This window comes from Heloderma suspectum, chromosome 1, assembly GCF_057233095.1.
Source record: "Heloderma suspectum isolate Gila_16-S chromosome 1, 16-S_ref, whole genome shotgun sequence".
Taxonomy (NCBI): domain Eukaryota; kingdom Metazoa; phylum Chordata; class Lepidosauria; order Squamata; family Helodermatidae; genus Heloderma; species Heloderma suspectum.
In genome coordinates, this window is record NC_139458.1 from 334,450,000 (window position 1) to 334,464,989 (window position 14,990).

Consider the following 14,990-nt stretch of genomic DNA (forward strand, 5'->3'; position numbering starts at 1 on the left):
GCAGCAGAGAAATGAAGAAGGATGGAAGATCTGATAGGAACACAAGGAAGTGTGAAGTAACAAGCAGTAGTGGGTGTCAGACAATGAATCTGGTAGAACTAGGGCTGGATGTGAGGTATGGTTGAGTGATCAGAAGCAGCCCATTGGAACTGATGGACCAGGCACTCCAGGGTGTGAGGTTGTGGTCATTCGCATGGTTATTTGGATTGAGAGAGTGATGGACTCATTGTGGCTTGACAAGGTCCAATGCGATACTGCAGGATTCGCTATGGGTAGAATATCAAGATGCTGTCTGGGACAGGGCTGCCTTTAAGACTGCAGGGGAAGCCAGAGGTTCTACAGGTCAGTTTCTTCCATCACAATACTGCAGTGATGGAAAAAGGAGTTATTTGAAAAACAACAACAAATAGGAGTTGATCAGCAGTTCAACTTTCTCATATCCAAGATGCATTTCTAGAAAATCTATTGGACAATTTGAAATTGACCTGGTTATTCATGGCCCCTCATAGTCCAGTGTTTTCTCACTTGGTTGTTGCAGGTCATTGCTGTATGTGGGTTCTAAATTGACTTGGGATCACATCACTTCATGGATTTATAGCTGCATAAACAAATGGTCATTCTGGCAGTTGCTTTTCTTGTCCAGTGTCATGTCACATGTCACTGCCACTGTGCTCCTGCTCATTCCATTGCACTGGTGGGACCGACTGCTAGCACAGTGGGGAGTTAAAGCTTCCTAATGTAACCCTGGAAACACTCATTTCTGGGTTGGGACAGGTCAGAAGAGCTCATTTTAGTTGTTTTAAGAACTGCTAGCTTCCTGATGTGCTGCTGGTGGGTCCTGCTTGTGCATGGACACAATGGAATACTTCCCATGGAATTGATAGACTTTAAAGCTGCACAAGCATGTAATAATTCTTGCACCTGAGTAACAATATGGTGAGAGATGGGAATGAAACACTTTGTGGCTTGGCATTGATGGTTGAGTATGGAAGTGTTTAAAAATAGCAAGGATACAAGCAATGCTTCTTTTATGAAATGTAATAAATACAATAAATTTGGGGACACAATGTAACCTTCAGCTTTAGCAAGTCCCCATCCATGAATAGCCAGGATTGCAAAGTGGTCTATGTGGTCCCACTACTGTCCTCTACCATGCTAGTTTGACTGAATGTCGGCAGCTCGTAGCATCGGAGATGCTAGGAGTGCCTCCGAGTCACAGATTTAAAAGTGAATCAGGATGAAAGTGGTGATCAAGGATCACCATCCATGAAGTGATGAATTAGTGGTCTCAGTCTTGGAACTCTATCAACAGGTACTAGCTTGATGGCTAAATGGAATCTTCACATTCAAAGGCAAAATTCTTCTCTATACTTGTTGCTGGAAGAGAGCTATTTCCTACACGCCTTGCTTTTTGGCTTCATGGAAACTTTGGGCTGGTCACGATTGGAAACAGGATGCTGAACAAGCTAGGCCTTTGGACTGATCTGACAGGCCTTTTGCCAGCCCTCCCCAATTTGGGTATCTCCAGGTGTTTTGGCCTACAGTTCCCCTCAGCTCCAGTCTACATGGCCAATGGTCATTGATGGCAGGAACAGTAGTGCAAAATATCTGGAGGGACCAAGGTTGGGGAAGGCTGCCTTATGCTTTTATGTTCAGTCCAAGTTACTTTTGATGATATCTAGCTATGCTCCTTTCTAGTAATCTTAGCAAAATGGAAGTATCACCTTGAATAAGCATGAGAGCTTAATTGCTTGCTACTAGATGTCTACAAGTCATTGTTGAAGCTCAGGGATTGTCAGTAAGAAGAAATGCTCCATGAAATAACATTATGCAGCACTAAACAGCACAGAACACCTCTTTGAATAATTTGTTGAGTGAGACCATCAGCCTGAGACCTTTCTTCAACACAGCATTAAGACAGAACAAAATTCAAACATTCATTGCCACTGGATTGCCTTTTACAGAGCTCTCAGAATTCTTCATTGGGAAACCCTTGAAGTACTTAGTCACAGTAGCAAAGTACTAGTGTGAAATTTCCATTTTCCCCCCTTTACTCATTTTAATTCCAACACTGAAAAGGCTGCCAAGGCACCATGAAAAAAAAAAATGAAACCGCTTTAATTATTTCATCTGTTCTACTCTGTAATTATAATATTCCAGAACTTCATTTGGTGTGAATTGGCAGCATTCCATTGAAAATGCAAGCTTTCTCTAACTAACAATATAGACCACTGCCTTCTGGTTTCCCACAGTACAATTTTCTTTGTTGTTCTTCACATTTCCTGTCCCAACTCCAGAACTGAAAACACTGATTAAAATGGTCCTGTTTGCACCTTGTATTTCTTTAGAATCCCAGAAGTGGGAATTATGGATTACTGTGGTTCTCCATTATCTTCAGGAGTGCTACATTGGAAATGAAGAAATACATGCACCTCTTTTCCTCCAGGAAAACTAAAGGGATCCATAACTGTATTGTGCATTGCTAGGCAATCTTCTGCTGTGAAATAATAAAGAAATATTGATTGATTGATTAATTGATTAAACAAAATCTCTATGCTAGAACCTGAAACTTTTCAGTGTAATGTTCTCTGTTATATCATGGATGGATTGGCAGTATGTAAAATGGAACTCCACTTTCCAATTGCCACACATGCTAAATATTTTGCTCAGGGTCTCTATGTGTATTCATAAGAGTTTACTGTGTTCCAAATTTGCTTCATTTTCAATAAAATCCCTTTAGTTTAATTCTTCTTACTGAGATGTATACTTTTCCATCTGCCTCATTTTTATCTGGATTGGAATAAAGTCTGATTTACAAAGAAGGATAAATTATTAGCACATCCAGAGCTTCATCAAATATAGCTGTGTTTTGAGTCTCACTCCTGGCAAGTAGGTTAGCTGAAAATAAATCCTTTGTAAATTAGTTGGAAAGGCAGGTGAAAGCGCAAACCATAATAAGCGTTGATTAAATGTTCCTAATCTGCTTATACAAGAGCAGTAGACATAAGTTGCAGATGGAGATAATCAGCTGAATGCCCAGGGTGGGTGTTTCCCAGAGGAAATAATTTTGTATTTGAAAAGCCTGGAAAGCCAGTTGGGGCCTGGGGGAGCCATATTCTATGTAGGTGCACCTAAGTGAACTTCAGATCAACTGGAAAGCCATTTGGGGCCTGGGGAATATATGAAGGAGCGATATTCCGTGAAGGTGCAGCTAAGTGGTAACAATCCTGTGGTAGCTTGCTGAGAGGCCAGTATGGCCACCTTCCCTAAAGTGGTGCTATCCAGATGGTTCAGGCTACAACTCTCATAATCCCTGGCCATGCTGGCAGGGGCTGATGAGAGCTGTAGTCCAAAACATCTGGAAGTTATCACATTGGGAATGGCAGCAATAGGTTATCTTAGATGGCATGTTACAAGTCACATTCTTTCGCAACCTAACATCTCATAGGGTTGTCAGGACAAAATGGGAGGTAATTCAAGATATGCTACTGTGTTCCATGGAAGAGGGATGGGATTGAAATGTGAAAGCTAAATATAGCCTTCTAGCAATAGACATACAGGTTTTGGTGTGTCAGATATCTAACAGCTAAAAATAATAGCAACATTGTGGAAGTGGGTTACTGCTCCAGCACATTCATTTATCTGTTATTACTATCAAATCATCTTGGAATGATTGGCATCAGTATTCTGCATATTCTGTACCCTCCCATAGCTGAAAAAAAAAAAAAATCCACCTTCTTAAGATGTTCAGATTTGGATAATACAGGCTCTGCTGTAGAATTATCAAACAGAAAATTAAAATGTAGTAGCTGAAATTATTAATTACTTCATATCATGCAGGAGGGCCATGGAATGTATGAAATGGAGATTATTTTCATCCCTCTTCAAAACAATCTGTGCTTTCACTGAAAAACTTCTTGTCCTACAGATACACTACAGATTGAAAAATGAAAAAAGAAATTATGGTCAGTAAAGGGCAGCATAGACATAATAGTAGTTGTGCCTCAGCCATGGTTAAGAAATTGGGACGAGCCATAGGACTGTACACTCCTGGTCCCCCAGCCACTTTCTTTTTGTGTACGTATTTCCCAGAAGTCTCACTTGAATAATGCTGCTTTGCATTTTTCAAGAAAAAATGTGTTGTAATAATGTTAAAGAAGGCTGCAAGTTTGTTTATTTATTTGCTTGCTTTTTTTCTACATTTATATGTGGCACCATAGACACTACAGTGCTCCTAGGGGTGGCTTACAGTTGAATGATATACATAAAGCCCACAGAGACTAAAGCAGCAACAAAATTCAGCATATCCTCATCATCAATATGAGATATTGATTTGGAGAAAGCAGCAACCTTCTAAATCTGAATTACACACATTAGCTCTATTGTTGTCATTAATACAATAACCCTATCTCTTCTGAATATCTTCAGTCCAGAGTCTAAGGCACCCAGATTAAGCTGTCATTGCTAGAAATGGTGGGTACAACCCATCACATCGTAATGGGTCCGGCATCTGAATCCACTGTCATTGCTATGCCAGTACTCTTCTCCAGCTCCTTGCCCCAAGCTCCTTCATGGCAGGTATATGTGCAATACTAGGGGCTTAGGAAACTCTTATTGGGTATGCAGTTGGGTCAATTGCAGCACCTCCAATTATCTTTTGTGCTAAGCATTTGTCCCAGAGCTGGGAACAGCAGGGCAGTGATGCTACAACAATAGCTCATGTTGGTGCAGAATATTTCAACAGAGAGGGAATTTTCAACTTATGGGATGTCGCTGTAAGCAGGATGTAAACTACTGGTTGTTCTGTAGGATCAGCTAAAGCCAAGGCATAGTATCAAGCTTTGATTCTAGAGAATCAGCATGGCAGGCCAGGAAAAGAACTAAAGACAAAAATGCAGTCACATTTCAACAAGATATTCTCATGGTTTCTTTACATTCTTCCAGGTGTTCCAGATTGCTTATGTCATTGTAAAAGCAGCTAATTCACCACGACCTGGTAACTGGATTTTGGGACGTTCACTGGATGGTGTTAACTACCAGCCCTGGCAGTACTACGCTATCACAGACACTGAATGTCTGACTCGCTACAACATTCCTCCCCGCACTGGACCTCCATCATATGCAAAAGATGATGAAGTTATATGTACTTCGTATTACTCCAAGATCCATCCACTGGAGAATGGAGAGGTAAGATGGGCAATAATATGATGGCAACCAAACTGCTGTATTGAAGATGTACATGTTCTCATCAATTAATGGATGTGTACATGTAAACTCAAGAGTGCTCAAACATCGTATGTCTCTCTGAAGTCCAGAACAAAAACAAATCAGACTGCACAAATTGTATGTCCACCAGTAATGACTAAACTAGGATGGATGAAGGTTCAAGTGGCATTTGATTCTGTACACAACAGAAAGTCCCAACAGTCACTGACTAAGGGCGCAATCCTATGCATGTTTAGAGAGGGAAAAAGCCTACAAAAAAAGCACAGCTGGCTGGGGCATGCTGGGAGTTTCAGGCCTTTTTTCTCTCTAAACATGCATAGGATGTGCCTTAAGGGCGCAACCCTATGGCTGCTAGTCAGTGGCTAGACAGCCATAGGATAGGCCAGTTCCCTGAGGACCAACCTCCACGCCCTCCCATGCTGCCTCATAGGCAGCGCAGAATGGCTGCGCTCCCCGCACTCGGAAGAGGAGCATGGAGTGGCGAAAATGGGGCATTCCTGGGCGGGGGTGCCGGGGCAGGGAGAGTGGAAATGCTGTTCCAATGCTTCCTATGCACGGATGGCATCTGCCCCCCCCCCACTCTGCCTTCCCACAGCTAGACAGCTGATTTCAGCTGTCTAGCTTCAAATGCAGGGTGGCTGAAGCATGGTGGGAACAATTCCCTCCGTGCTTCTCCTGCCCTGCATTGGATAGGCAGTCACCTCCGAGTTCCTGAGTTCAGAGGCAGCTGCCAACCCCGATAGGATTGTGCCCTAAAAGTGTAAGTATTGGGGTGAGAGGACATAAATCAAACTCAACAAAATGTCTTTGGTACTAAATGTTTCATGGTCATTCTGGTAACATCTGTAAGGATGAACCAACGGGAGCACACAAATGACGTTATTTCTTCTTATTGCTAAAATCCTGTTGTTGTTACATTGCAACTTATCTTGTGTAGATTGCTAGAACTATTAGGTTTTTGTTTGTTTATTCATAATAGTGACCCACAAAGTTTGGAACAGAAAATATTTGTTTTGAAAAGTTGTTTTACAGGGCTATAACACAAGGAAATGTGATATGGGGTGCCTCTAGATAGAGGGCTCCTGGGTCTAAATATCAAGACAGAGGGCAACTATTCCACCTTTTCCTCTTTAATGTTTTTTGTGTGTGTGCAAAGAACAAAGATGGAAGAAGCGGTGTGAAAATGCAAGATATTTACAAGTTAAAGACAGTGTCACCTGGACCTCCTGTAAAATTCTGTGAATTAGGCAGAGCAATTGCATGATAAAAGTCTCAACTGGAAACACCCATGGTCCACTGAAGGTGTTGCAGGTGTCGGTTTCAGTCCCAGCTATGCACTGATTTGTTCTTTGGATGAGACAGTTCTCTCAGCCTCGTTTTTTCCATCTGTATATATTGTTGTAAGTTGTGTGTGTGTGTGTGTGTGTGTGTGGGTGCAAGTCAAGGACCATACCTCCTCTCATCCTCTATGGTTGTGAAAAGACTTCTAGAATGAGTCAAACTGGTTGGCCAAGTTTAGTCTGGGAGATTCCCTACTGTTATGGAGATTACTGAGTGGTGGCTGTCCTCAGAGATGGCCACAGACTGTTCTGGAATGGGAGGTCTGTCTCCTGACTACCTCCAAGGAATGTGCTAATTGAGGTATATGTAGGAACAAGAGTCAGTTGGTGCTAGATCCAGATCTGAAAGGGGCAGAGGGCTTTCACAGACATGCCATAAGCCTCCTATGACCTTCTTAGGAAATGAAAGCACCTGGGTGAGCACTGTACCTTCAAAAATTCTTACTGCTCTGAAGTGAGCTACCTGTACATTAACACTATTATAGTGTTACACGCCATAATATGACGGTGACGAGAGCTGCCACTGAATTTTCCTAAAATGAAATTTCAAGGTGAATTTCAGGTAAAACATCTAAGAAGTTTTCAGGGAAGCAAAGGGATCACCAAAAATGAGGAAATGCATTACCAAAAGAGAAGAGAAAGCATGACACAAATTTGCATAGCATTTAGATATGCTGATTTATATGTATAAATGCAAATTTAGATTTTTTTTTAAAATAGAAATATAGTAAATCTCACAATGGAAGACTGTGTGTGCCTGCCTGTTTACTCTGCTGGCCAGGTGCTAACTCCTGATGGGTAACAGTTCTTACATTTCTTTATCTTTGAACTAGAATGGGATGGAGCAGCCATTCAAACAGAGGATGCTTTCAAGTAGAGGACAGTCTTCTGGCAGTCGTTCAAACAGATGACTGTCCTCTGCACACCCTAGACAAATCATTTTTTAGTTCAAACTCTTTCCAAAGTTCAGGTCCTGACAGTCTCATTGGAAGCACAATTTAATAGATTCCGTGCTACTAACCTTCACTACAAGCCCCCATATTGGCCAGAAGTCCCCTAATGCAAAGGCTGAGCCAAAACACAGGGCCCAGTTTTGCAACCTCATTTGTGTGTGGTGAAGCTGGGTGGGGGCACTTTTTATTGATGCTTGAGTGGAAGCATTTGGAAGATGGACAAAGTTGGCTTTGGTGCTTGAGGTGAGAGGAAAGGAGCCTGGGGAACGCTTCCCTCTGTTCCAGGTCTGTGCCACAGGACAAATGGATTAAATTAACAATTACATTTTTTCAGGGGGATTTCATCACCGGTGACTCCCCATTTTACTCCAGAGTATTGGCTTGCCAATAATTCAGCTCAGCACTAACCAACACACCAATGTTTTCCCTTTACAAAACTTATTGGCAGCAGAGACCTGGGTCACTAACCATAGGAAATGTAATTGTCACAGTCTCTTATGTCATTCCATGGCAACTATATTTACCACACCTTTTCCTGATAGCTGTGGTTGTGGCAGTATCTAGGCCTAACAGTGGGCCTCCCTGATGCCACGACAAGGTAAGTTTGGGGTAGGGAAAGGAAAGGACAATGGGAAGATGGCTCGCTGGAAGCATGTAGGGCCATTATAAGTCACACTCAAAGTCCAGAAGCATCTGGACCTATCCCAAATTCAAATGCAATCCACATCACTAGTTGCTCACAAGCACTGAATATCCCAATGGAAGTCCAGTATGGTGAAAGATATATCTGTGCAGGGGGCAAAGCTGATTAGACGTAGAACTGAAGTCGCATTGAATTTCACCTAAAGTAAAACCGAAAGGCAAATTTAGAGGTTTCTGCTTAAGAGAAAAGTGGAGAATAATTCTAAATGAAGAAAAAGGAATTTATATTAATGCTGTGCTGTAAGTGTCTTTGCACTTTTCCAACCATTCCTATCAAATTTGATGGAAAAGGAATTGCTTCTGGGTTTTATCTCTCCAAAGGGAAACGTCAGTGAAATTCTGGTGTATGCGGTTCTTGTACTTACCTTAGTTATGGCCAAAGGATATGTCTTTCACTGTCTTTCACTATATGATAATCTCTCCAGCATCCTGCAGCCTTCTTGGCTGCCTGCACTTCAATTAAAGCCCAGGCAAAGATGTCATGAGGTAACGCCTCCTATGAGCTTTGTCAGATCAGGAAGCAGGGGCAGTTGGGGAGATGTGGAATACAAAGAGAGAGAGAAAAACACAGCAGCCTCAGCCAATCTCAGTGATAAAGTGGACTCAAAAATATCACCAAAATAAATGTAAAAGACATTCGAAAATGACTTGAGAAAACAGAAGCTTCTTTCATAGGGGAAGAAAACTTTCGGGGAATTTGAGGACAGATTTTACTACAGCACTAGTTGTATTAAGACTTTTCTTAACCTGACATTTCTCAGGTTATGTATATCCCTGGATGCTTGAATTGTAAAGTTTGGAGGGTATGGACTAGATAGATAGGGGTTGGGTAGGTAGACACAACTCTTTGATGAGTTCTGAATAGCTTTTTTTTTTTTTTTAAGAGAAACAGCTGCCTTCTGTCTATAGCCAAGTTTTTCAAAGAGCAAAATTTAAATAAGGAATGTTCATTACAACAGGGTGGGCAAACTTCAGGCTTGCAGGACCTAATATGTTTTTTACTAGAACCCACCAAACAGAGCCTGATGCAAAATAGTGGCTCAGAGGGGCAGACATATACTAAAAGAAGACAAAAGGAAAAGTGTGCCTATGACACATGCTTAGCGAATTTGTGAACATTATCAGAACCAAGCTCATAAATCCTCCTAGTTTTCCCCCAAGCATTCTTTTTCAGCAACTTAATTTGCAGGGGGCGGGGAGCTTTTTGGTTGTTGCTATTATTAAACAGCTAGGAGTCAGAAACCTTTGCCCATCTACTGAAAATCATCCAAAGGTCTACCTGTAGTAGACCCCACTCTACCTTCTGCCTACCCTGCTGCACAATGCAGGGAGGGAACAGCTGTTCTTGTGGCTGTAGAAAATCTTAATTTTTTACTTAGTTATTTTTCATATTTCTGATGTTTTTTAAAATAGTTTTTTAAAAACACACACACACACAACTGAAGATTACATTTTATTCTAGCCATTTATTCTACTATCCTATAAGGTGAAATAATTCTATAATATTGTAGTCATTCAGATTTATGATCGATTACTTATTATTAGTTACAGCCATTCAGTTTTTTATTTTGGCCATTGCTTTTTCAAAGATGGTTCCATAATTTTCAAGAATTTTTCAGTTATCTGCTGTAGAATTTCACAGCGTTATAAATGTTCCTTTTTAAATTACTGTATTGGGCTTTCTTATAATTACTTGTGAGTTTACTGTATTCCCTATATAAATATATGTATTTGCTCGTACACTCTTAGTTTTCCCTAGTTAATCTTCAGTATAATATAATATGAGAAACAAGAAATCTTGGCTTCCTTTCAATTACTGTCACATGAATTAATTACTTTTCCTATATTGCAGGGATCTTTATTTAACTCTGATTCGTTTGACCAGAGCATTGAGACAGTTTTATATATAAAAACTGTGAACTACAACTATGATATTTGTCACCATATATCATGCAAATAGGTCTGCAATTTTTCACTGTCAACCAAAGATTGTTGAATTACCTTTCATTGGGTCCTGCACCACAGCCGTTAAGTTATTACAGTGTTTCCTACACCCCTATATTATTTAAACCAAGGATTGCAGGATGTGGTGAAGACAGCTGTTCAAAACAAATCCTCTCCACTTGTGGTAGTGTAGATCATTGGACCTAGTGACAAGGGCTTGGATCCAGCATCATCGCTCCATTAGGAGAAGGATACCACCTGTGGGATAGCACTTCTGCATCTTCTTCGCCCCCCTGCAAAGCCCCCACTTGCCCTCCAAATCTGCTCCAGCATCCATGCTGTATCCAACCCATGAATTCTAGATTTTTTCTACGGTGATGGCATGGACATGGGAGACAGTCACACAAGTTTTACCTTGCTTATGTTCCCTTAGTTGTCTGTGCGGGGTGCTTTATTTTGGCTTGACCAGTTGTTGGAGTGGAATGGAATTTGGTGTTGTGTGTTTGTGTCTGTTAGGGTTTTAGGCAATGTGTTAGCCATGTATTCAAGTTCCCATGTATGTTGTGAGACCAGGATGTTTGTTCAAGGTACTTCATTTGTGTGCAAAATACCCGTAGTTCCCCCTCACCAAAGTTCTGCCTTGTGAGACTGAGGAGCACAGACACACACATATACCATCCATTCACACGAATTATAAATACTAACCATCATGTTTTATAACTATGGAAAGAATATGATTTTTCCTAATTTCATACCTCAAAACTTGGAATTTTACCAAGAAATTCAAGTTTTCATATGAATGTCAGGTTTCCTTGTTTGGTTTTATTAGTGTCTAAAATTAAAAATTACATGCTTCGCCAGGTTCGAAGAGATTTGCAGTTATTTATCTGTGCTGGGATTTTAATCCAACAATGTTGATAAGAGGAAATTTGTTATATTTGAATGAGTTGTCCTTTCAGCACTAATTAGGACCGTGTAGTGTTTTTTCTTAAGATTATTGTGTAGCTGCCCCTGCATTACCTTTCCTGTTGGTTTAATAAAATTTCAACATTGTCAAAAGCTTTGCAAAGCTACCATCATTGCTTTTGATTCCTGCGATTTTCATTAATCTAAAAACTAAAAATGAATGGTTACCATAGTGATTTTTCCTTCATTTCACTTGCATTGAAGCCACTGTTATTTGCATTTAATTACTTTCTTTATAAAAGCAGTTGGTTTCTAGTTTTTATGGATTAGACTTGGTGCCTCTGTTTTTATTAATCTTGTTATGGAGAAATTATTTTAGGGACGTTAACTCTTGGTAATATCTTTATTTTTTCTGTGGACAATATCAGGCATTTGTTTAATGTTATCTTAATTTAACTGGAACTTTTAAATGACCCTATAGTTTTAAATACAGTGCTTAACACATAGCATTCTTCATTTTTATGATCCTTTTCAACCTAACCAGTAAAATACAGAATCACCTCTAAAGTGCACAAGTCTGTCAGTGAATTGGTTTCACATGCTACTGATTCACATAAATATATGTGAGTGGTTCATGTTATGGCATATCATGATTTCACCTTTTGCCCCAGAGCCTCCAATTGCATCTGATGAAAGATGAAATTTAATTTGTTTTAGCTTTTTTTGCTTGCCGGCTGGTTTACACATCATATTTTTCCCACTTAGGTGTACATAGAGGTAGGAAAATGTATAATCTATTCATGTTAACAGCTGAGTGCCTGTAGATGTGTAGATTCTCCCCATTCAGTCAGAGAACTTGCATTTTGGAGGGTACTCAGTCACAGAGCCTACGTGCATGTAATTTCTATCCACATAGCTCTGTGCACACAGATGTGTTCAAAGCTTAAGTCCAGGACATCTCCATGTGATTAATTAATGGGATTTGTATGCCACAGTTTCACCAAGTAAATTGTGCTTCCACCAAGAAAATGGCGCTCATGTATCGAGTCTATGCAGATTCTGAACAGATTTTCTTTTTTCCTTCTCAATCATGAAAGGAGTGATTAAATTTAGGAACTTAACTGTGAGGTTTTCTGTTCTCATTATATTGTGTTTTATTATGCTCTCTCTCTGTCATTTCAATGACAGCCAGTGTAGTGTAGTGGTGAGAGTGACGGACTGGGAGCCGGGAGATCCGGGTTCTAGTCCCCACTTGGCCATGGAAGCTCACTGGGTGACTTTGGGCCAGTCACAGACTCTCAGCCCAACCTACCTCACAGGGTTGTTGTTGTGAGGATACAACGGTGAGGAGGAGGATAATGTAAGCCGCCTTGAGTTCCTTGCGAGAGGGAGAAAGGCGGGGTATAAATGCAATAAATAAATAAATAAATAAATAAATGTTGGTGTTTAAATTACTTGTGTCAGAGTTTCAGTCAAGACGACTGTGTAGTGCTTTGCCAACAAAGTTCCCTGCAAGCCTAACGCAACAGGGCAGTGCCCCACCCAAAGCTGTATTTCCCAGTGACATCTATTCCTTGACAATCAAGGAATTCTTTAGAATCAAGGAATGCTTTAGAAACCAGTAGGATATGTAGCTATGCATTGTTTTTCAGATTGCGATTAACACAACAGGTCATATAGCAGATGCACATACTGGATATCATAAAACAGTTGTATACACCAAGACACATACTTGGCTTGGACACAGACAGGTTGGCATAGTAAGCATACAGGAGGGCAGATATGTACCACACAGGTAGATATTCTATACCTGTACCATATCATATTCCCCAGCCACATGCCCCGTTCTGTCCTTGATTGGTTCAATTCCTATTTGCACACGAGAGCACATATTAGAGCAAGGGTAGGCAACTAGTGCCCACCAGCACTAATGCATCCCCGTACAACTTTTTAGGCACCCTGACCCACCAAAGTGCCCTACCCATCCCACTTTTCAAAAAACAACAACATTTTCTTACCAGCGTCTGGGATTGCTGTGAAATAGGTTTGTATTGGTGTTGAAAACTGTAGGTTCAAATGAATTGTTTTGTGTGTTGGGGCTCAGACCCCTCCTCTGCCTTGTACTCAGTCTTCATTATCCTTTGCCATGCATTGCATGGCAGCCATTTGGTGGTGGTTGTGCCCAGGACACTTTCTCAAATTGTCAAATGTGCCCACGACCCCTAAAGGTTGCTGCCTGCCCCTCTACTAGAGCCTCTAGTACTTTACTTAGAGGTACGTGGCTATCCCACCTTCATCACCCTCCCTTCTTTAGATCCCAGACCATGTTTGGCCCATCCCCTGCCAATTCCTAATATCTGGGGTCATTGGAGCTTATTCTCAGATTGGGATGGTTCACCCATGCTTGCACATCAGTTTGTTTATTCGGTTCTTGACCATTTACAGCTGAGTGTGTGTGACCTGACACAGTTTCAAAGCATTGTGTCACTTAGGAGTTGTAGGCAAAAGTGTCTCTGTGGGATGTGATCTCCGAAGACTCATTTACACATGCAAGTCAACACTTGATGACTGGAATTCAAGACATTAATTGATGAAAATGCACCTATAATTATTTGTTCAAGAAATTTCTTACCTGCTTTTCATTATAAAATCTAAAAGAGGTGAACAAGCAATAAAACACAGTGAAAAAACAACACTGAAAAAAGCACAATCAGACAGGGAGAACAGTAAGAGATAAATAACAGTTTACACGATAATGCAAAAAGGAAGAAAGGACAATTCTCTCTCAGAAATCTACTGGCCAGGATCCCTGGGTGCTGATGGTCTCACCTTGGAACTCTTACATGACTGTCACTGTTGGCTCACCCTTCTCTATCCCTCTCAGGGCTCTCAATATTTAGTCCATCTGGTCAGCAAGATAATTTAGTGGTTCCCTCTATTGTCAATAAAGGCTTCTGCCAATGGAATCATATAGCAAATGGCAAAGTGTTCATAATCCATATGCCTGATGATGCTTAGCACTGTACTCCTGCATTTCTTTTGCTGCAGCTGGAGATCGTGTGGCACACACTTCATCCCAGTGGGAAAAGTCACACTTGTTTGACTTTTTGAGGTTGTTTTTTTTTAATTCCAGGAGAATATTAACCCAGCTGTGTTTTAATTTTAGGTTTTATCCTCCAGTCCAGCCTTTCCAACCTGGTGTCCTGCAGATGTGTTGGACTATAACTCCCATCATTCCTGACCATTGTCCATGCTGACTGGGGCTGATGGGAAGTGTAGTCCAAAATATCTGGAGGACATCACCTTGGGTGAGGCTGTTCTTGCCTGTTGTTCATCACTTTCCCTCATTGTAGGTACTGACCCACATATGACTTCTGCTATTTATAAATTTGATTCCTGTATGTACAGATCTAAACGTCAGCTGTTCCTGAGAATGAAAGTGGTTCACAAATTAGCCATACCTATGAAGTGCTAAATAATTATCCTAAAAGGCTTGCTTAAGTGGTTCTGGATCTATTTCAGCTGCTTAGCAGTGGAGATGAATAGGTAATGGCCATAACAACATCCATTTTTTAAATATAACTAAGCAAATACCTTTTAATATCCAGGGCCAGCCCATTAATTTTTTCTGCCTGAGACTGAGCAGTAAATGGTGCTCCCCTCAGTCAAGGTGCATCATACCGAAGAGCAGCCAAATTATTTTGGCACCTGAGGCAGAAAATTCCAAAAGCAACTTCTCTTCCTTCATAACACCAGAAATCTGCTGCCTGAGGTGTCTGCCTCACTCTGTCTAATGATAGGGTTGGGCCTGTTAGTATCTGAGAGAAGATAGTGAAGTTCATAATGTGATCTAAGATGAGAATGTTATACAAATTACCCTGGACTAATTATGAACTGTCTTCTGAGTGAGCCTATGTAC

At 40.8% G+C, this 14,990-nt stretch overlaps 1 protein-coding gene across 1 annotated transcript in view; it reads left to right on the forward strand.

The window, feature by feature from the left end:
• The window catches only part of LAMA2 (laminin subunit alpha 2), a 619,437-nt gene that overhangs the window by 191,562 nt on the left and 412,885 nt on the right, over nt 1-14,990 (forward strand). Inside the window, exon 4 of the mRNA XM_084827486.1 lies at nt 4,945-5,187. Within this exon, the coding sequence (XP_084683612.1) occupies nt 4,945-5,187 (243 nt within the window). The remainder of the gene's footprint in view (nt 1-4,944; nt 5,188-14,990) is intronic.